The sequence below is a fragment of the Coturnix japonica genome, chromosome 6 (assembly GCF_054131305.1).
Source record: "Coturnix japonica strain WE chromosome 6, WE-NBRP24, whole genome shotgun sequence".
NCBI classification, from domain to species: Eukaryota; Metazoa; Chordata; class Aves; order Galliformes; family Phasianidae; genus Coturnix; species Coturnix japonica.
This window is the reverse complement of record NC_140668.1, coordinates 26,794,204-26,817,105: the sequence shown is the minus strand read 5'-3', so window position 1 is coordinate 26,817,105 and position 22,902 is coordinate 26,794,204. Positions and strand designations below refer to the sequence as shown.

The 22,902-nt window shown below is 42.6% G+C and overlaps 1 protein-coding gene across 11 annotated transcripts in view; it reads right to left on the bottom strand.

The window, feature by feature from the left end:
• The window catches only part of TOX3 (TOX high mobility group box family member 3), a 116,767-nt gene that overhangs the window by 54,714 nt on the left and 39,151 nt on the right, over positions 1-22,902 (bottom strand). For 3 of the 11 annotated variants that reach the window (XM_085551809.1, XM_085551811.1, XM_085551810.1), the window contains one exon: positions 19,333-19,451. The exons of 6 other annotated variants lie outside the window; for them this stretch is intronic. In XM_085551809.1, the coding sequence (XP_085407935.1) occupies positions 19,333-19,335 (3 nt within the window). In that variant the 5' untranslated portion in view covers positions 19,336-19,451. Of the gene's footprint in view, positions 1-15,021; positions 15,639-19,332; positions 19,452-22,902 lie in introns of those variants that run through there. 2 more of the 11 variants (XM_015873900.3, XM_015873902.3) reach the window with 2 other exon arrangements.

Below are 22,902 nucleotides of genomic sequence, written 5' to 3'. Positions count from 1 at the left end.
CTATTAACTAATACAAAAGAGTATAAGGAACGCTCAGTTTCCAGCAAGGCAGTGGCATGTTTCTGCCAGATGTAAGAAATCCTGGCACACACTCTCTCAGACCTCTGCAACTAAAGTCTGCAAGTCTGGAAATGATCACTACTTCTCGTTAATAAATGGATGTGACTGTAAAATACTTTAAGAAGAAGAAAGAAGCTGCTTTGAAATGTACTAACAAGTAGAAGTGATAATAGTTACTGTGGAGCCTACTATTCATTTAAACATTAAAAGCAGATTTCAATGACAGTTAAATCTTTGGTATTGAAAGACAAATCACAATTTCTTTTCAACTGTAGCATTCAGGTTTGCCCAAACAAAGCGACTATGTTCGCTGCTCCCAAAGCAATGCCTCCTACTTTTTTCCCATGACAACTGTAACTGATACAAAGGCCACAATAACACTATTTGATAGCATAAATTCTCAGATACAAAATGCCACTTTCCAACAGTCACCACCATTAGTTGCCAGTGATGAACAAGAGCCTGCGTGACACACTTGCAACAGTTTGCACCAGTGGAGGTGGTCACTGTTTCACAGCTGCTATGGTGGCATAATTGCTAGGAAGATTTTGCCCACACAATCCATCTTTTATCAGCTCAGACAGACAGAAGTCAGAAGGTGCCAAATTTAGACTATACAATGGTTGTCTTTGCCTCTAGCCTTATTCTGGACATTCAAGACTTCAGCTTAGTCAGTGACTCAAAGTAGCCATCAAAGTCAATGGTTTGTCCAGAATCCAGGAAATCCAGAAGAATCACCCATTTCCTATTCCCCACCCCACCAAAAAAACCAACAAAAACAGTGCACATCACTTTAACTACTGAGGGCTACATCTTTAACCTTTTCTTCAATGGGGAATTCACATGTGACCCCTCCATGAACTGCAGTTTTATTCCAGCTTGCAGTGATGACACTACAACCAGTCACTGTTAATGACACAATCTGGGAAACTTGTCTCCTTCAGCCTTGTATTAGTTCAACAGGTCCTGTCAAACTCTGCTGCCATCTGTTGCACAGCAACAAAATTTAACAGGATACTGGTGGGAAGGTTCAACCTCTACTGCCACACCACCAACATTCACCTTTAATGTTGTGGGCCAACAGAATAAAACAGGAGGCACTGCTTTCAGAGCAGACCTCATGGTAAGCTATGAGAACCACTTCCACCTCCTTTTCACAGGTTGCACTAAGTAGTCAATGCTTAATTTCTTAACATACAGGAGGTAACTGTGGGTAGGGGGCTGGACATGGACAGTGTGACTTTTTAGTGTTTTACCTTTATAAATGTAGTATTCATCCTCTGAAAAATTAGTGTCCACTGTCATGAACACATACTCCAAAATACTCTACCACATGTAAACTCCTTGGGTACCACACCTCAATAGTGCACCACAACGATTTAGTCAATTTCAAAGGTCACCACATTCCCCACTCTTCACTCCCATTGACACCTGAGCCTCAGTGCAACTTGAGCAGACACCAAACTAGAGAGGAAGGGGAACTGAAGATTGCAGTAATTAGTGTCCACCTAAGTTTTCAGCTTCCTTAAACAGATTTACAGATTTTCTTCCACAACCATGCACTACAAACAGTTGTATTTTCAAGGAAAGCTACTTTGCATCTCCAAATCTGTGTTCAACCAACGTGATGTCTATTTTAGTGCGTCAGCAGTAACGGGGCTTACAGAAAATTCTGGTGCTTGAACTATATTCCTCTGAATTATTTTTTTTTAAAGAGAATAAAAACTGAATTAAAACATGATGCAAAGAAGAAAGAAGGAACTCTAACCCTTAATTACAGAAGCAACTATCAGATGTACAGTTAGCCAGTACCAGAGGCACACTCTGCAGACCAGAGTTTCTGACAGATTCAGGCTTCATGTAGCGTCATTTCCTACCCTGTTACATCTGCCAGCTCAGACTGATGGGCTCTAAATATCAGTCCCTCACTGCAAGATTACATGGAGCTAAACAAAAAATCACTGCTTTTAGGATTCCATAAGTTAACATGTAACTACAAAGACAGAGGTCTCCGGGAGGCTGCATTAAATCCACATGCTTTAGCCACGTCACAATCATCAACTTGCTGTCAACAACACAAGCACATCCTTCAGTTCTTTCTTTTGAACTGTTATTTTAATAGATTCAAGATAGCTATCCTGAATGTGAATCAAGAGCTCTGTTTCTCCCCTGTATGGGGCCCACCGTTGTGCTGTCCCTCTACAAACTTGCTCCAGAGTCAATTTAGCCAACTATCTACTGCTACCCACTGGTTCTCTTCAACTGGCAGACATTTGTTTAAAATGAACAAACACACCACCTACATTTTCCTATTTTTTGGTAAGCCACGAAATAGAAACGTACCTAAAAAAAATAATAATAATTAGTTATATAATAGCTATTAGAAAGACATACAAATAATCACAGAGAACAGCAGGGATTTCCCTATATGGGTAACTAAAAAGATATCTTGTTATTTTTGTACAGTGGCCTAAAGACAGGTACAAATGAACATCATGAAATAAAGTGTATTTCCTGGGAATGCCACTCTCTAAAAAACTCTCTCTCTCTCTATAAATATAAAGAAATTAATAAATAAATATATATATATATATTTGCTTCACTATGGTTGCAATCACAAATACTCTACACAATGATATAAAAAGAGTGATGCAAAATGCACCGATTTCCTATCTAAACAGGATTATGAACTGGACTGTTCAAGGAAAGATTGAAAGAATGGAATTAAGCTGCTCCTCTGTACTTTGGATATTAACCAGTAATCCATAGTTCAGCTCTAATCCTTAATTTACTCTACTGTATGTAATTCCGCTTTTATCATATCTATAGCAACATCTGTACTGTCAACAGTTTTGCTTAAATTTAAAAGCCAAAGAAGCTATATTGTACAATGGTAAAAAACAGTGCCTAGATTAGGGAATCTGAGTTTTCCCAGCCCTTGTTGTACACAACAGTGAGGTCTGGCTGCAAGAAATTGAGTGTCCAAATTTTTAGGGTGGGATAGAAGGAAGTTACAAAGAATTGCTTGGTTCAGTAAGCAGCTCTTGCAGGGCTGGAACATTTACAACAGTGCTGGCAGATGGAACTTCTTCCACAGACACAATGACATACACTGTACTCATGGTCAAAAGGAAATCCACCAATATCAAGTGTGAACACAGGTTTCTTATTCCCAGCAGAAGCCCAGAGCCAGCATTTGTGCAGCCATGTCTGTATCAACACTGCCTCCTCCCTCGCCTTGCCACATTTCTCATATTCCTGCTGAAGCATTGATACTTCAGGTTTCTTATGTCATCTTTTCTTAAGAAAAATCAATTCTCCAACTACGAGGTACTTATTTAAAAAAGAAAAAGAAAAATCTTTGCTGCCAGACCTGCAATTTTATGTGTCAGTTCTTTCACACTTCAGAAATGAAGATAACCTACACCTTCCCAACTCAAAGCAGCTGAGTGTAGCTTCATTTTAGTTTGGTATCTAAGATGGAGAAAACATCGGAATGATTCACTTGTTTAGTAAAAACACAGACAAAACCACCTCAGGATCTTCTTCATGCTTTCTACAGAGGCAAATGTGTGGATGAGATGCTGGATAGAGCTGGTGCTTTTTAGAAGTCAGAGCAATGCTTACCAACATCACAGCCTGTCCACACATAACGTATGATTAGAACTGCTTCTTTTGTTTTGTCAGCAGGTACGAAGAAGTGGCTTTATGCTTTTACAAAATGAACGGTTCAGTGCCCAAGAAACGACCACTTCAAAACACATCCGCCAAGCTGAATTTTTTTCCAGCAAGTTTATGAGGCTCAACTAAGAAGCAGAAACATCTCTCTTCTTCAAAGAAAGAATACTCCGATGTACAAGAGCAGGACTGTACTCACATCTTCAGAAGAATTTGAAAAGTAAAGATGAGAAAGGAAAAGTTGAACGTGTTTCAAATCAGTTCTTATCAGAAGTTCAGTTTGTTTGTTTGTCTCATTGATTTATTATGTTTTTTATAAACATAAGTCGTCTTCACAGGGAAAACTTCAGCAGCTGGGATCAATAAAACAACTGCCCTTTTCCTAGCATTCACACTGAGATTCATCATCTGAAATCTTGTTATTTCTTATTTCTGTATGCAAAGATCCCAGGCAAAAAGGAGATACAGGAGAAGGCTGAAGACAGGAGCTCCTTTGCGTGGATAACACGTTGTCCATGGAATAAAGTAAAAGATGAACTCACAAACCTCCCTCTTTCCCCAAAGTTAATGTAAATCTCAAAATGCAAAGAGAATGCATTTCTTCCTTCTTCCCCACCTCCCTCTCTCCAAACAAACTAACAGACAGCATCAAAACCACAGAAAGTCAAGAACTCAAGCAGACTGAAAACAATGAATCCCCAAATTTTAAATGCTTAACAGTGTTCTCTATATGCTACTGCCTCTTTCTCATTAAGGTGTTTTCACAGCCCCTTTCCCATTCTTTTTCTCAATTAACAAATGGCCATTTCCTAGGGCACCAGAGAATACAAAGACTGCTTCCTACCACAGCAGAGCGAAAAACCAAGTAAAAGCACTAATATTCAACAAAATAAGAAGAAACTAAAGAACGATAGTTAGAAAAGAAGATAGGAGATTTCTCACAGTTGAAACTCTGTGCCAGGACCGTGCTGTGCATTGCTTGTACTCACCGCAGCTGCGACATATCAGCCTGAGCTCATGATTCTGAAGGAACAAGATTGATTGATTGATTTCCCTCCATGGAAATCGTTCCTTTCTTTTTTTTTTTTCTTTCTTTTTTTTTTTACATTCACATTTATTTTGAAAGAAAAAGGTTACATCCAGGTGGGGAGGAGGACAAGCTGCATGCTTGGTATCAGTTCTTACCCATGCTGAGAATAAATGAAACTCAGAAGATCTGTAAATATGGAGTCTAAAATCATATAGAAAGCTTCTAAAGTCTTGTGATTCCAAGACTTTATCCTTCCTTATGCATTTTAAATATTCACTACTGATGTCATGACATTTTAATGGAGTTTGTTATCCTTTTCAGAGACATAGAAACAGAGTTAGGAAGAACTGTGTAACGTTCACCTGCAGCTTGCCATAATACAAATCAAGCTCTTGATCACTGTCACTCACTTTTCACAATGAGACAACTAAGACTAAGAATTTCCATTTAGAGACAGTTTTGCATAAACACACAGTTAAACAACATGGAACATGCAGAGATAGCCACAGTGAAATTCAGTTAATTAGCGGGAGTGCAAGCAATGATAAGGAGACCTGTGATCTCAAAAGATACACATATCCTAATGTATGCAACCTGTACGACAACAAATAGCCTCTCCCCACCTTTCCCAGCAGTGGAACATTGCTACAGCTAACATAGCGTGTTATCACCAGTAATACATTTGTGCTGACAGAAGTTAAGCTAATCTTTGCCATCCTTTCTCAAGTACTTTCTAACAGAGAAGACAGGAAAGGATGCTAATCTACCACAAGTTGTTTGCTGACTATACTTAGAAAAACAATTTTCTACTTAAACTGCATAAACTGTAGCTGCAGTAAATAAACACAGAATCTTAGAATGCAATTCCATACTTTCTTTAGTATTTTAGCAGTATTACAGATAAAAGAGCAAGATCTGTTGCTGAACACTATGCTGGACATACCACAAGTCCCTATATGCAGAATTCTGAAGACCTATCACTTTGCCTACTCAATGAGTATAACTTATGTTTGCATTTTGTGATATCTTTCTAGGTTGTGCTTAGCCCTAGATCACACTATCTGCCTTTTGCCTTCCTAAGCCAGAGCTGTATGTCAACCAAGTGCCTGTCCCAGCAGCTGTGCCCCCCAGAGACACCAGCCAGCCCAAGCCAAAGCAGAGCTGAGGGGACACCAGAGCAGCTCCAGCAACCTGCTGTCTCAGAGCAAACTCCAGGGATGCTCTCACAGAAATGGCACCCACCAAGCTGACTCCACAAAGGCAAAATCTCAGCAGCAAATCCCCATCTCAAGGTGCAACTACTGGGAAAGTACAAAGTAGCGTATTTCCCTGAAGCCACTGATGCACACAACTGTGTCAAACATTATTTTAAAAAGACCAAGGTTAAAATAGATAAATAAATAAATACATCACAAAAGCAGAGCACAGATGATATATGTCCATATGGCTCATCAAATCCTAGATACAACAATGCATTTTCAACCAGCTGTACTACACATAGGCACCTTACAGGCATCAACTTAGAGCTCAGCACAATACTCAGTAAAGAAGGTGTATCAGGTACTAGACCCTAATGCACAAAGGTATGAGAAGGAAAAAAAAAGGAGGCTTTTCCTTACCAGCACTACTGCTGCTTTCAAAACAACCAGTAGGTACCAAGAAAGCAATGGTGCAAGTCACCACCTATAAAGCCAGACTGCCTGGCATTATATAACACCTGACTTAGTTCCCATGTGTGCTCCATGGGCTCAGTCGCACCACCAGGTGAGCACAAAGACAACTTCAGGTGAGCTTTTAAATTGTTAGAAGGAATGAAGGCTTTTAAGATGCTAGAAGGACAGAACAGAAGCACCCATTAAATCCATTTCCATAAAAATATGTTTGACCAAATACTTGGTCAAACAATATAAAATGAAGGAGATTCTACCGACTTGTCATTGTGCACTATTAGAAAACCAAAAACAGGGAGTCACATACACATAAACACATTATTTAGTTCAAGTCATTACTCTGTAGAGCAAACACTTTCACTCATGCATCTAAATTGAACTCTCATTCAAAACTGCACCTCCTCGAATGTTAAGCTTTGTGGTATGCCCCATGCACAGCCTTGAAATCAGTCTCTTTTTACCTACAGTTCTGCCATGGAAAACATGCAGAAAATTCATTGTAAAATTTTATTTCTTTTGCTTCGTGTATAGAGCAGGAAACAGCTTTTTTTTTTTTTTTTTTTTTTTTTAACTGTAAGGTCAATGTATTTCTAACTATAATAAGCAAAAAACAGGGGAAAAAAAGAGCCAGGATGAACTATGGTAAGACACTGTAGCTACCAAGTTTTTCACAGGAACAAATCAACAGTATGATATCCTCACATTTACATGAGCACCCATAATCATCATCATTTCATCCACATGTTTACTAAGAACCACAAAAGTAACTGCAGTACCCTACACTAAAGCAAACACAATAGCTATTTTCCCGTGCCTAATACAATTCATATTTATTTAATGAAACAAATCCTTTAAAAAGCAAAGGTCTTCTAACCCTCTATCAGTAAAACCCTTTACTGAGAAAAGTAGTTTAAAAAAAACACACTTTTATGAATAGCACAGTAATACAGAAATACAGTCCCCTAAACCATTCAACTATTTGTATAAGCCTTTTGACTTTAAAGAGAGTAATATAAAAAGCAGAACAGGAAATAAATATGACCTGCTCCAAAAATAAGCTACTCCACTAGGCAGCAATTGATTTTTGCATGTTTTTAACACATTTTTTCATATCAAAATTAGACAGCTAATCGATATTGAGGTGTTTAAATACACCCTGAACCTGCAAACCTTTAAGTAATTCACTTTAAATATAGGAGCTTCCCCATTGGGACAGTAAGGGTGGTTCTCACAGTTCAAGTTGTTTCCATGCGTGGGTTCCTGGCGAGATGAAAATAGTTCAGTACTACATTAATTTAAATATCTAAGAAACTATTAAATATTTGTAATCCCTAATTTCTCTCGAATTTTCTGTTTACATAATTCTAGTGCAGATTATATGTCATTTTCACTGCTAAACACAGAAAAGTTTCTCTTGACAAGTTTTCTTTAGAAAGCCAAATGGGGACGTGTCATTTTTGTATCAGTTCTCAAAAGGCAGTGTCATAATGAAGCGAAGGAAAAGATTTTTTCAGACTGAAAACTGAACCCTGCTTTGATTGCTATAGCGTTTGTGGAACTCAAATCTACTGAAGAACTGTAATAACCCCAGTAAGGTTCAGTGCCAGAGGACTCTTGAAAAATTAGAAGGTAGTCATTCCAAAAATTGAGGGGTTGGTCTTTTACATATAGATGAAAGCAAATAGCTTCCAGTGACCAAAACAGTCTGAATGCAGAACTTCCTCTTGCACACGTCCTACCTACTGGTAATTCTGCATATTCGCAATCTCTTATTCAATTGCCCAGATGATCCAAACTCTTAGAATACTAAATCTACAGAAGAGAAAATTCTGTTCCAAATGTGCATGTAAAAGCAATATTCTGTTTAGCATAACGATTTTACATCATCACCGATGAAATCTTTCATGAAATGGAAGAGACAAATGAAGAGATATCCATGCCTCTGCAGCTGCCACCTCCAGCAGTAGCAAATAAAGTCATGCCCAAAGAAGTAGAAATGTAAAGTACAAACAGAAGGCAAATAGATGCCTTATTTCAAAGATTGCCAGTCCCAATGCTGACCTTTCAACCAAACTTCCCCTTCATTTTTACCTTCACTATGTCACAACCCACTCATCTGCATGAGATTTAATCTCAGCTTGTACAAGCCTGTGGCCAGGAGTGATGATGTATGGCCATAGTGACCCAGACAGTGAGAAAGATGGCAACTTTGCAATAGGAAAAAATAAAGCATTGAATTGCAAACGTTTCTCCCAAGAAATGCCAAGGGCAGGTCTGATCTCATGTCCATGTGAGTAAATCAAAGATGTCTACATTGAGTCAGTCTACAAATTGCATAAACAAAACTGAGAAACAATTACCAGAAAGGAAAAGAAACAAAAATAGATAAAGAAAAAAGAAAGAAAATGAAGGAGAAAAAAAAGAAAATAGAAAAGATTTTATTTTTTTAATCAAGCTTAAAGGGATATTTAAAGGATCAAGTGCCTGGTTTTTTAGAACAGAGTGCTTCAGAAAACACATTTAGTTTTGACAGCATATCCTCAAGTATAGATTAGAATTTGGAGGATTCTTCATCTTCCTAAAGATTTTTTTCTTTCCCCTCTTGATATTTACATAGGGATTCTCAACAAAATGCAGGTTGCTGGGCAGGAAGACATGCAGAACATTGACACCAGCAGCTGGCACGTCAGCTAGGTAAACAAACCAAAAAACAAGAACTGTTTGTTTAAAACACTCTTCATTTTCAATAACAAACTAAACCATGCTACCTTCAGTTGCACATCTTAACAGATGGAATAGAGTCTGCAGTCCTGGTCAGATGGATCTGCAGCACCCTGCTGGAAAACTCAGTGTTTTCAATGTGCTGAAAGCAGTCTGTATTCTCAGCCTGCCTGCCCATTACCACCACACATCTGAGAAAGTTGGTGCAGATCTGTGTTCAGATCCCCAAGGTGTGTGCTGCAGAAGCCATTGGGCAGCAGCAGCCTCCTCTTTGGTTTTTGCCAGTTTAGCAGTGCCACAAACACATCTTCCAATATACTGAAACTGGGAATACATGCAAAACACAATTTGGAATGGTCTGACAGGTGCTAACACACAGTGGAGAAGATATGAAATGGTAACCTTGTTACAGAAACAAACAATGAATAAGGCAGCAGCAAGCTTGATCTCATCAAAGCCTTCATCTGAGCGCAGCACAGAGGCAAAGACCAGAAGGCTCTTGTGTGACATTGTTATCTGAAGTCTTGATTAGATTTTCACCTCAGAGTTCTCAATTTTGGTAGCAATCATCGCAAAGACACTATAGTGACTGGCACTCTATAAACACATCATACAGACAAGTAACAGTACGGAGACAGCTATCAGATAAGAGTTTGAAGCATCTGAAAATGCAGCCCTGCCATTAGGTCTGTGTAACGGTGCAGTTTTACAGCAGAAGAAATGTGATTACAGATAAAAAGGTAGGATTAGCGCTGCGCAAATTCATTTCCTCCTAAATTAGATTATCATCACTCAGTAGCATTAGTTGGGTTTTTCGGGGGTGTCAGAACTCAACAAATACATAGGTATGAGTTAAGTGGACATGTCATAGAAGCCCACAGCACACAGTGTGGTAGACCTCACTTTGCTCGGTGGTCCCTCACCATAGAAGCATAGGTGTGAGTGGGTCCCTGACACATACAGCAGAGCTGCTATTGCTACTTTAAGCTATGAGTACTTTAAAAACACACCTGCTTATCCTTTCTGCACACAGTGAAAGTACTCCTGATTACTCAAGCACTTGGTATATTGCTGTGCATTATTACAAGGGTCTTATTGATACAATTGCAATCCACTGTAATGAAAACAACCAGCAGGTGTTGGTTTTTTTTTTTAATCATCAGGAAGAAACCGTCTCTCCTAAGTAAACTTTGTATACAAGCAGCTCCTCCTCATGACTTGATAACTGAGAGTGCATTCAGTACAGGATCTGCAGCATTAGAGCAGAAAAGTTGCAGTGCCCAATCCAGTTAGTGCCCCCGTTGTATTAACTCATTCCAAGCAACGCAGGGTCTGGCACAGCTGTTGCCCTTGGCATCCATGGGTTTCCTTGCAAAGCTCTTTGAGAGAATCACATCACCAAATCTGGAGGTGACTGCACCCATAGGACAGTGCAGTGCAAGTGGGGGTGGTGTTACAAAGGGCAGTTTGTGTCCTTGTGGACATACTCATAGGATCCTCACACTTCTTACAAGCACGAGGAATCACACATCCATCATGGGCAGCCAAATATTTCAGGATCTTTTTTCTTTCCCAGCAGTATTTACCTGCATAGTCCTGAGGTTTAGAGATACGAGAGGCAGGGGAAAGCTGTTCTGGGAAAGAACCCATTCAGCACACTTGCCACATGTGCTGGAAGATCAATGGGAAATGTCGAAGATAAAACAGCATTTACGGAGCTCCTAGTCAAAAACAACAGAAAGTTCTCAAGCCCCGAGCCAAAGCTGGGTATGTACCTACCAGGGCCAGCCTAAGCATGGGCAGAGTAAGGCTACACACATGCCCACAGAACACGGCAGCTCACAGACCACTCTCACTAGGAAAGGAACTGCCGCGTCCGCACCGCAGCACAGCCCAGATGTGAACCAGCATACACGCAGAGCAGATGATGAGTGAGCACTGAGCTTTCTGTCTCAACAGCGTACATGCACTCATTGTCTCTCACCATCTGCTGTATGAAAGAAAAACCTATGGGTGTATAGGCACACTAAATCTGCAAGAAGAGTAATTTTCAAATCGTTTGCATAACTGTAATCCATTTTTGCTACCAACGCGTGCTAATAGGAATGGCTTATAGGCCAGCTGAGCATGCTACTAACCTACTGCTATCTGTGCTTTACCTCTGGAAGAACAAGATAACCTTCCTGAGCTTCTTTTGTAAAATGCAAAATATTTCAGCCAAAAAAATCAAGCTCTGCCATTCATGCATGTATGCCGGTGCCTAAATGAAGGTACGGGTGTTTGAAATTTGTATCCTTTGAGGACAATCTGTACAGGAGAGATAAACATTATAAAATGTAGACAGCTAAATAATGAAGTAAGGATTCTGGAATTTCATACAATGAGAACTCATGGGCTGAGCAGTATGCGTTTAAGGTTTGGAGTTTTCTTTTTTCCTTTTCAAATTGCATCATGAGAATTATGGTTCCTCTAAAATATACATACATATATATTTGCGGTGATGAATGGTAGCCCAGGAAATATTTCTAGTACAAGACAAGTTATTTACTCAATAAGTGCAAAAGTTTGTTTAGAAAAAAAAGAAATACAAAACTACAGTGAATGTCCAGAATTACTCTCCATCAGCAGAGCCATAAAAGGGCTCAAAACAGAAGCAGCATGTTTTACAACAGCTGGCATCCTTCAACTTTCTGTAGTTTTTTATAGCTACTTTTCAGTGATTTTTTTGTACACAAAGCAGCAGGAGCCTTCTAGAAACAGACCGTGCTCAGGCAACTCCACGGCACAGAGGTGCATCGCTGCTATCCCAAACCACCAGCAGCCAGACACACGCAGGGTCAAGTTATGGACTCTCACACCAGCACTGAAAACTTATCAAATATGGCCCTGATCCAGCAAAGCACTTAAGCACATGCTTTACTTTAAACATGTAAGTAATCCTATTAGAGTAAATGAGATTCAGCATAAACCACTGGGCTGAGTCTCAGAATACCTTGGTTGTGGCCCTGATTATGTCAGTGACCGATGGTGTAACCTTGGAGAAATTGCTGTCTTTCCATCTCCCTGTTTCCTCTTTCACCCCTTCTGCATGTTTACCACCTTGCCCACTATCCAGACAAAAACAAACCCCACCAGGACACTTGTAAAAGCTGCACCACAACTTGTGGTCCCTACCACGCTTTGTTCAGGCACTCAGAAAGGGTCTATCTTGTGCTTAAAAGTAATGCTCACCCCAAAAAAGCAATACAACAACACCTAGCCTTCAGAATGCCCATCCAGTACGGACGGCAGGTTTCAAAAGCACAACACTGAGCTTAAAAGGGAGCTGTGGGGCAGGACCCAGCCCCATGGTACCGGCACAAGGCCTGGACCCCTCACGCTGCAGCTCAGAGGCCAGGCCTGGTGTAGTACCTGGCTATCACACTGCTGCCCCCACTGAGGAACAAGGTGCAGCCCAAGGGACAGCTGCCTGTGCAGCAGCCCTGCTCCTGCATCATGGTTACAGTAAGAGGCCTCACACTCAACGTTCGCAGACAATGCTACAAGGTACAGTTTGCCATAGGTACACCATACACCATCAGCACTGTGTCTTGGTGATCCTGGGTGTGCTTTCGCAATAGAGTTGGGCTTTAGCAGATACACCCAATCACACAACATGCTCACCTCTGCCTGCATGCTGCCTGCTGTCCGGTGCTTGTCACAGGCAGCACAGACAAGCAGGCAGGATGCTCAGGTGAGTTCCAGAAAGATTTTAGGTGAAATACCGTCCCCAATGAAATCAATAACAGTTCTCCTATTTGCTTCAGTGGAGTACGCATCCCAGCTCTCTCCTGTGCTTTCTGATCACCTCGGTGCCAGCCAGAGGAATCATTTATTTTCCTTTGAAAAGCAGGGAAAAGAAAGGGAAGAATGGATGGAAAGCAAAGCAGGGGGGGAAAGCTGCCAAACAAACGCTCTCCTTTTATTTGCTTGTTTAAAAAACAAACAAACCAACCTTACCATATCTGCTCCGAGTACAGATTATAAAGAACAGAGTGGATGAGATTAGCTCAGCGCAGCTAAGGCCCTCCTTTCTAGGAACTCACTCAGATTCCTCGCCTGTCCTCAGAGCAGCTGCACCCAGAGCACAGCAACACAGCCCTGCTCCGTGTGTCCTGCCTTGTGCCAAGATAACCATCACAGGACATAGGCAATAGGAGCTGTGCTCCGCTCACTGAGATACGTTTTGCCACGGACTGGAAGCCTGGCCTGCAGGAGATGTGCCAAGATTTTATTCAAGAGTACAGAAACCAAACCGGATAGGTCAAAAGTTGGTTACTTCTGACTTATCCTGAATGTGTGCTCTGTTCTCATTGTACGAGGAAGGGAAACACAGCAGAATGGTTATAAATACTTCTGCATTTGCTGCAAGTTAACAGGCACAATAAACTTCTGGTTTTGAAAGCATTCAACATTTTGGACGTTAAAAAAAGTCACAATGGAAGGACCATCGCAGCAAACTGTAACAGCTCCTGAGATAAGCACACACCGTGTGTAACAACCAAGCTCCTGAACAAGTCAGATTTACAGTAAGCAAAGCTATCCATCAGAAAGCACTGTAAGTTCCCAAAATTAGTCGGTATCTCTGACAACAGTGACTATTTACACCGTGTTTTTAGAGCTCTTGAAGTCCTTAGCAGCGTTCGAGGTTAAGGTTGACGTTTCATCTTTAATTCATGCTCCCGTGTCTCTCTGTATTAACTACTAACAAAGCAGCATGCTAATGGGGCCGGCGCTGTGCATGCGCAGTGCTGCTGCGCGAACGCCGCTCTGCATCCCCGCACCGAACGTGCGCGCACCTCGGGGGGGGGGGGAGCAGCCCGTGAGCGGCACCGAATGGGTTCCAACGGGGCAGCAGCCGAGAGCGGGGTCATAAAGAGCAACAGGGAAAGGCACTCGCGACATCTAGTTAGAAGGAATTCCTCTAGAAAGTTTTATTCAGCTGCGAATCCTCTCCACTTGAACCCGCGTTATTTCTCCCTCTGAAAGCGCTCTTTGCGCTCCTCCAAAGTTCGCCTAGCTATTGCGAGAGGGCTCTAAAGCAGCGAGCGGCTTTTCGTGCGAGTTCAGACTCAGCGCGGCACCCTTTCGCTCAGCATCTCGCCCGGCGCCTCACAAAAGGCCCCAGAGGTTGGACAAACACAGCACCAGGAAAACACGGCGTGAAAGGGATCTTTATGTGCATGTGTGAGGGCCCGCTGCTAATAGCTCAATGCGCTATTGACACATCGCAGTGCAAACAGCGAAGTCTTTGGCAAAATAGCGTGAGTCACAGCGCCGTTCTTAACTTCGCCTTTCCCACATGTGGGTAATTTGTGAAACAAATCATCTCCGTATTATTAAAGCGTATTTCTCAAGGAAGGTAAGCCGCTGGGGAACCACTGCTGCTTCCGACCGTAACAAACTACACGCGCCGCAAAGAAGGTGTGAATAAATAGAAGTGGTACCGCAACTTCTTTGACAACCCCGTCACATTCAGGCGTCCGTTACCTTCAGCGCTGATGTACTTTCAGCTAATGCCCGTTCTCTCCCATCCCAAAGGCACGGAGCCGGCATCGCGCGGAGGAGCAGCGCCGACCCCATCCCTTCCAGCCCCGTGGGGCTCTCCCCGACCCGCGGAGCCACAGCGTGAAAAGTTGAGCGTGTTTCGGAGCGGCGCAGCCGAGCGCCCATTGTTCCACGCCGGGCCGGGCGTTGCGCCCGCCGGGGAGCAGAGAGCGCAGCTCCGGAGCTTCCACGGAGCCCCGAACCGCCCCTCTTTGCACCTTCCCCCCCCAACCCCCGCCCCAGCCCGAGGAACGACCGAACTCGGGGGGTAATCACCTTGTTGTAGTTATAGTAGCCCAAGCACTGCGCAAAGTCCAGGTTGGAAGGGTCTCCGGGAAGCGAGCCGCCCGCCGCGGACGGGTAAAATCTTACATCCATGCCGGTGCTTTGGTCCCAGAAGTGCACTTGGAGAGCCGGCCGGGAGCTGTGATAGATCCACCTTCAGGTGCCTTCCCCGGGGTCGGGGCAGCGCGGGGATGCGACGGGCGCAGGTACACGGGAGGGGGGGAGCGGCGGAGCCCAGGTGGGAACCGTCCGCCCGGCGGCAGGAGGGGAGGCAGGACGGGAGGAGGGCTGCCGGTTTTTAAAAGCTCGGTGCCAAGCCACGGGCTTCGCCTCCGCATTCAGGAGCAGCTGCTGTACACAAAGGAGCCACGCGCCCGGCGCGGACGGACCGACGGAGCGCCGCAGCCTCCCGGGCGGGTGCGGGGCGGGGGCACACGGCGCGGGGCGGCAGCGGTCCCGCCGGGCGGGAGGGGGCGGCGGTGGGTGCAACAGGGCTGAGCGGGCCGGGCGAGAAGTGCCGAAGGAGCCGGCGCCGCGCTGGCAGCGCTCCCCGGGAGGAGCGGCCGGGCCCGCGCCCCTCCCCGCCGCCGCCCCTCCCGCCGCCCGCCCGCTGCCGCCCCCGGCGGCCGGTGTGGGGCCGCGCCGCTGCTCGCCGGGCTCGGGCGGCCCATGGCTGCCCCCGCTCCTCGGAGGGCGCAGGTGAAGAACTTTCCCCGCGGCCCGACTCGCTGCCCTCGTTTGGTCTCCGTGCCCTGCACTTTATCGATCGGTACCGCTGCCTCGCGAGGAGGGGGCGGTCGCAGGGGGAGGCTTTCCTTAACGCGCTGCCGGGAGCGGGACTTCAACGCTGCTGCCCTGCAAAAACCTTCCTGACCTCCCAGAGTCAGGGGAGGTCTATCCAAAAACATCCCCTAATAATCCACGTTTGTTCGTGCACACTGCAGCAGTACCCACTGCAATGTGTGGTACATCTTGCTCCAGAACTCTTGAAAGAAATGTGGAAGCAGTAAGAAAGGCAGCATAGCTTGTGCCCTGCAAGCCTGGTGCAAGGAGGAAAAGGATGGAAACGTGCCCTGCACTCAAGGCTTCAAAAGTTCAGTGATGGGGAAAGAATGGCCCTTTGGCTCCAGGGCAGGTCCCATGCAGTTATAACCCAGCTGAAAATGTACCCACAGCTGTGTCCAGTTTACTCCAAATCTGCCATGTGCCACCACCACCGTGCAAAGTTCAGCACAGCAACCCAACATCTCCCCTAAAGACTGCACAGTTGCACTGCTGCAGCTCCAGCAGACGATGGCTGTCCAGGGCAGCACTGCTGTCCCAATGCTGACCACAACCAGGTCTACATTGTGCAGATAAATGGGAACAAATGGCAAAGCAGGCAACAAGGGCAACATGGGTAAGGGAACATCCTCCTGATTCAAATCAGATAAATGTTGCTTGCAAGATTTATTGCAGCACAACATTGTGGCAGGCTCCTGCTAGCGTCGGGAGCACCAGGTCAGAGAATCGGGGATGCTTATTTTGGGGTGTGGATTCAGAAGTGTCATAATCTGGAGTCAAGAAAGATCTCTAAAGTGATGTTTTGCTCTCAGAGCAAAATTAAACATAGCATGGGCATATCTCTGTATTTACATGGAGTATTTATAATCTAGCTTTATAGAAAAATGTGCGTGAACTGGTAAATGCCTAAGCAAAAAAGAAAGCAGGCACATGCAGCCAAATACTTAATCCAATTGCATATTCATTCAGCATCAACCATTCCTAACCAAAGGGAAAAAACTGCAAAAAATCTGCGCTGTTGCTACAAGGGGAATGGTTGAGGAACACACATCTTAGTGTTCTCTCAGGCAGACCCCATACCTGTGGCAAAAATTATTTATGCTCCTTAGAGAAAGCAATTGTTTAGAAATAAAGACAGCCAAGTATTGAATCTGTTTCAGAATGCACCACTGCATTGGAGCATTGCTCCAGCAGCAGAAAAGTGGTCACACATAGGCACAACAAACTCTTTTCAGCGTTGAGCTTGGGCTAACAAAGCAATCTCTGCTTTGCTTTATTCATTAGGTGGCAAATGTTTCTGCAAAACAAGTGGACATGCTGGAATAAGCAACTCCCAGGTAGCAAGGGCGGAGGTGCCCTGCTATATACATGCCCAACCCAGGGTAGCCTGGCTCCAAGCACAGGGCAGGGCCTGCAGGGCAGGATACAGAGCAGCTGCTGCCTTGGAAGCAAGTGATGGGACAGTGTTGCAATGAAGCACGCTGCTTCCAACCCTGTTTCTTCTGAAAAGAACAAGTAAAATTGGAAAATCCCAGCATACTCCACCTGGTCCTCCTCAATGTGGAAGGGAGTCAGTATGAAATTGAAATGGAAAAAACAGTCAGATCTTAGTTTGTCTTTAATTCCAGCAAGGTAAGATGCTTATCCCCAAAAATATTGCTTAGAGAAAGGCATTGAAATATTGCATGTTCTTACACTTAGGAAACTAAGACACAGAAATACGGTGATTTTTGGAAGAAAAAAGAAATCCAGTTCCTGACCACGATAAACTGGGATCTCTGCCAATGCCAAAACTCAGCATTTTGCAGAACTGGTAAGACTGCAGCAAAATTAATGGGTGATTTGAAGAACAGAAGAGAAACTGGGATAGATGTGCTAATTTGTTTCTCCTCTTTAAACAAAATATTATGTTTTATGTGATAATGCACCAGAGGGAATTTTACAATCTAAAACATTAACAAGTGTGTGTTTTCCTTGCTTGACACCTCTTCAATGTAGTTTATTAAATAAGAAAACTTGAGTAATCTCTGCTAGGCTTTAAATCCATACACATGAAGTCGGAGCTGGTTGTTAGGAATGAAGCATTTATCTCTAGAGTACATTAAAGATAGAATAGGAGCCAGAGAACGTTTATCTTTCTGTGCATATCACTTGAAAGGAGTCCAGCAAATTCTCTCAAATCATTCAATTTGAGATTCCTCAATGAAACTCCAGTTCTAGAATTCGACATTTTCTTTCAGAGCAGTTGGAAGTATCAAGTATTTGCAACTTGAAGCATTGCCCTTGTTTCCTGCTGATTGAATGACAGTAAGCATCTACCTGCTCTAAGCAGGGCACTCCAGTAGTTCCTCTGTTACTGGGCAGCCTCACTTTCATAGTGACTTTCTGAGAACTCAAATAGAGCTGGAGTGAACTTGAATAAAAGTGGACCGTATGCCTCCTAATGCCAGCAACGATGATTCAGGCAGTCACACACAAACTGTGACTTTGTTCCATCTTCAGCTATACTTTCTTCTGAGTCATCATCAACAACTCCATTTTAAAAGCCATTAAGGATACTCAGACTGCTTTTCTGATGCAAGAGCAGAAATTGGACTTGAGTGAATCAGTTATGTGTAGAGTTAAAAGTACATATGTACCAATTCTCACTGCTGCCCAGTGCAGCACTCACCTGCTTACACTGGTAAATACCAATGTTCCAGGTGCCACTGATTTCCACACCAGCCTGGTATGCCCCTTTTTTCTGTAGAAGCACACAGCAAGACAGCACAACACATTCAGAGGTTATAGCTTATTTGCTTTATCCAGCAATCCTCACTGCTACCTTTATGGACCTCCCAAACTGCATTATCATTAGCCCTGCATTAGGCTCCCAGTCTGTAATGTAAACCCCATGCTATAGGTTCAGGCTCTTTCTTTCAAGGTCAAAAGTAACTGGTCCACATCTGGTAGCTCCTGCATGGACTAGGTGGAGCAAAAGGAGGGGGAACACCACAGCATCCTCATGTCACATGCTAAGGAGCAGCACCTGGCCCTTCCCATCAGAGCAGCTATAGAGAATGAAGGGACATAAAACAAAATGAAAGGAAAACAGGTGGAGAGAAGATATAGCACCAACCAGGTTTGGTTTAGAAAGCTCTCTTAGAATCTCTCTTAGAATCAACAGGAAATCCCTTTAAGTGATTGCAATAGGTTGTGAATTAGACCTATATTCTACTTATCAAGTACAGATGCAGAGAATCAATGATATTTTGACTTGTTTCTCAAAGCAACAAGTGCAGTGGTAACTTTTGGCTGAGAAAAAGCACAACAGCATATTAATTCATTCCATTCTCCTCAGGGTGTAGGGTCAGCTGGCATTCACAACTGATATTATAGGCAGGAGAACTCTACATAAACAAGGCAAAAGAGCAAAAAACCTCTTTTGTTTGCGTTAATTAAGCTCAAATATTCATTGATACCTCTGTTTCTCAGCAAGTATCTCAGGCAGAGATTGCTAAATACTTTTTAGTCACTAACCATGTTTCCTGTAGTAAAGGAGAGATGGGAGCAGCCATGTCACCTGGAGACCTGGAGTTTGTTGCCTGTCTGTCAGCTGGTCCTTTGCCTCCTCTGTCTCCATTGCTTTGTGTGGAAAACTACAAATCAAATTATATATTAAAAATTATTTTTGTAATCATTCCTTAAAAATAAAGGACATTATTTAAATATACAAACACAGAGTGATTTGGGGGCGGGGGAGAATAAACAAAAATGAAAGTTAATGGCTTGTTAAAATTCTGTTTCTTCTGGGCTGAAGTTGAGAAATGCAGGATTTTATGACAACCGGAAAAACAAAATGCTGAAGCTTTTCAGACATTTACATGCACCTGATTCGACGCTTCTATGCATTACTGAAATCTCATTTTACCTTAAGTGTTTCACAACCTCAAAAAAAGCATTTAGATTTATTGGCTGTTTACAAAGCACAGACAGCCACGAAGTTGAAGCATTATTTCCGTCTTAATGCAAAAGGGTCTTTGTCGCTTTAAAGAAAGTCTTCCACCACACTCCGAAATAACCTGTGTGTAATGGATAATATAGGATTACTTTTTGACAGCATGAATATCCTGTTGCTATTGACTGCAGTGCTACAGTATCCTGACACAGTAGTATACAGCTATTGTGAGATAAAGACCGTGTTGAAAAACAAACTGACTGCAGTACTGAGAGCAGAAATGGAACTGTCTGGTACTATAAAAATTAAATTCTTTAAGAGAACAATGACTAGAAGGCTGTCATTTCTAGAAGAAGCATCACAGAATAAATGCTATGGCTGAAACTAAGAGAACATTGCAAGGTATACCTTTCTTCTGCGGCTGCCATTTTAAAGCAAGATGGAACAGCCTGGTTAGAGATGACTATAGATATGTTTTATGTTACCTGTTGATATAACACCATCACTGTGGTTTTGGATGTTCTTTTGGATGGTTGGTTTGGTTTATTTTCCCCTCTGGCCCTCTTCACATTCATATACTTACAGATATTAAACAAAGAGATTTATTAAAAGAGGGGCATCTACTGTTTAAAAAATGCCTGCAACCTTTCAGAAGAAAAATGCTTATCAAAAGCAACCCAAATTCTTCTCTACATCTCTGCATTAGTCTTAAGGAACTTGTCAGGAAGAAACTTTTGTCTTGCAGTAGAATCAAACCTAATTACTTAAAGAATTATTTAAATGAAACTTATCTGAAAGGTCTTAGTGAGATGCAGTGCACAGTATTTCCTGATGAGAAAGGTTACATTTAATCCTCATCACTGCACCAGATTCACTCAGACATGTTTTTCAGTTTTCATTTCACCCAATGTTCTATCAGGCAATTAGTTGAAAAATACAGTAACATACTATAGAGGGGCTGCCATCCTTGTGAAAATGAGGTGCAATGAGATGCTGGGCCCCAACACTGCTGGGAAAGAAAGAGCTGACCTGTGTAGGATATCTCCCTGACTTTTGTTAGCAGGGATGGCCATCTGCTCTCATCTTCCTCTCCCAATTACCACTTCCCACCCCGCTGCTGTGCTATGGGAAGAAGCAACACATGTAAAGCTGCTGTTCTCATGTTCCTTGCTAATGAGGCAGTGCCCCAATATGGTACAAACGTCGCCCTCTACCAGCACAGGTACAGGATATGGTTTAGTGGGGAAACTTTGCAGGTAGGTGGGTAATTGAACTAAATGATCTTGGAGGTCTTTTCCAGTCTTAATGATTCCATAAGGTGATTAGTGCTAGAGAACATGTGAAGATAAACAAAAAATTATCTATCCACCTTTGATAGGGCTGTAAACATACAACTTTACTGGGATAGATCAGATCCGTGCAATAACTGAAAATAAATGATCTTTCAAAGGACTTGTTAGTTATTCCTTGTGTCTAATTAATGCAGTCCTCTGCAAGCCTATTATTAAATCCAGTATTAACAACAGGAAGATTCTACCTGAGTAACAGAAAACAAGCCATTTTTTGGTAAGTACTGGTACAAAAGACTTGAGGATTTAGTAATACACACATACATAAATTCATCACATTAAAAATTAACAGACAGATTTCTAGAAGTATGATCTAGGGACTGCGACTTCTCCAAACAGAACTGCTGTGCTCTCATTCAGGAGACTTAAGCTCAGTTTACAGAGTTGAGCTTTTCTTCTGATGCTTCAATGCAGTGGGTTTTCAGCATTGAAAAGCTAAAGATAGATTTAATCCAATTCTCTGGACTATTTCCCCAAGCTTACAAATAGTACCATACCATGCTTATTCTTGTAGAATCAGCCCTCGTTTCCACAAACAGCTAATATTTAATAAAACATCTGATCACAAAACCAAATCTAAAAAGCAGCAGTAAAATTACACTCCAAGTTGCTGCTAAATACAGTATGTTTTGATATAAGTCCATTTCAACTCCATTTATTTCAGGGTTCTACAGCAGTCAGAATAATCAATGCGGAATTTTCCATGCGATTTACACATTGCTTTTTAAAATGAATTGACTGAAACCAAAAATGTTTATTTCTGCTGCCTCGCTCGTTTTCTAAAACATATTCTCTTTCTTTTAAAGTGAGAGAACGACCTCTCCTTCAGGAACAATTTTCTGAGACAGTGTGTTTATCAAATGGCTTCTCTGCTTTCATGAAAACAATTTATTTTCACTGAACTCTTCGAGATAAGTATCGAAGTCGGGAGGAATGTACAATGACATTTATAATTACATTCAAAAAACAAATATTTTACTCAAAGAGAGGTTTTGGATTTTTATCTTCTTTTAGCTATATAGAATATTTTTTTCTTCCTCCAACACACCAGCTAAAGGTATTTTCTTCCTGAAATTACAAAGTGCATTTTCATATGCATGGAAAGAGAAGCCTAGGACAGTAATCTTCTCATAGAAAGGCTACAGTATGCATCCTAAACAATGAAAGCTGTAGCATAATCCTTACAACCAATTTGCCTTCCCTGCCCCACTCTTCGGAAATAATCTGCAGACAAATGACAGGGAGAGCAGGGGGATTCGTGACCCTGCACAGCCTCCTCCAAACACACCCATATGCCCAGTACTGCAAAATGGACAAAACAATTGTCCCGTGGAATGGCACGTCCACCTCTCCAGCTTTCCTCCTACATTCTCTCCTTGCTCAGAGGGTTTCATAAACCCTAGAGCTCTCTGCAGAGCCTATGGACACTGGCATGGTGTCCCCTCCTCCCCCTGTCTTTGGGGAAATAGATCTTGCTTAAAAAGCTCTCCCTGTTTCCCTTGCGGATTCAGCTCCAGTTCCATTTTCAACTACCAACAACAAAAGCTCAGTCATGCCAGACAATTACTGCTTCCTGCTATATTCTCAGCTGCCACTGAAATCAAGGTAGGCCATAATATAGCTCATCTTTCAGGACAAAGCAGCCATAAATTTACCATGCCTGTATTTTCTAATGTAAATTCAAAAACTACCTATGCAAAAGCTGCCCATGTATGTATTTAGGGTTTCTGTCTGGGCTGCATGGAAACATGGGTGTTCCTAGGTTAAAAAGACACCAGCAGAATGATCTTTAATTTGTGGGAA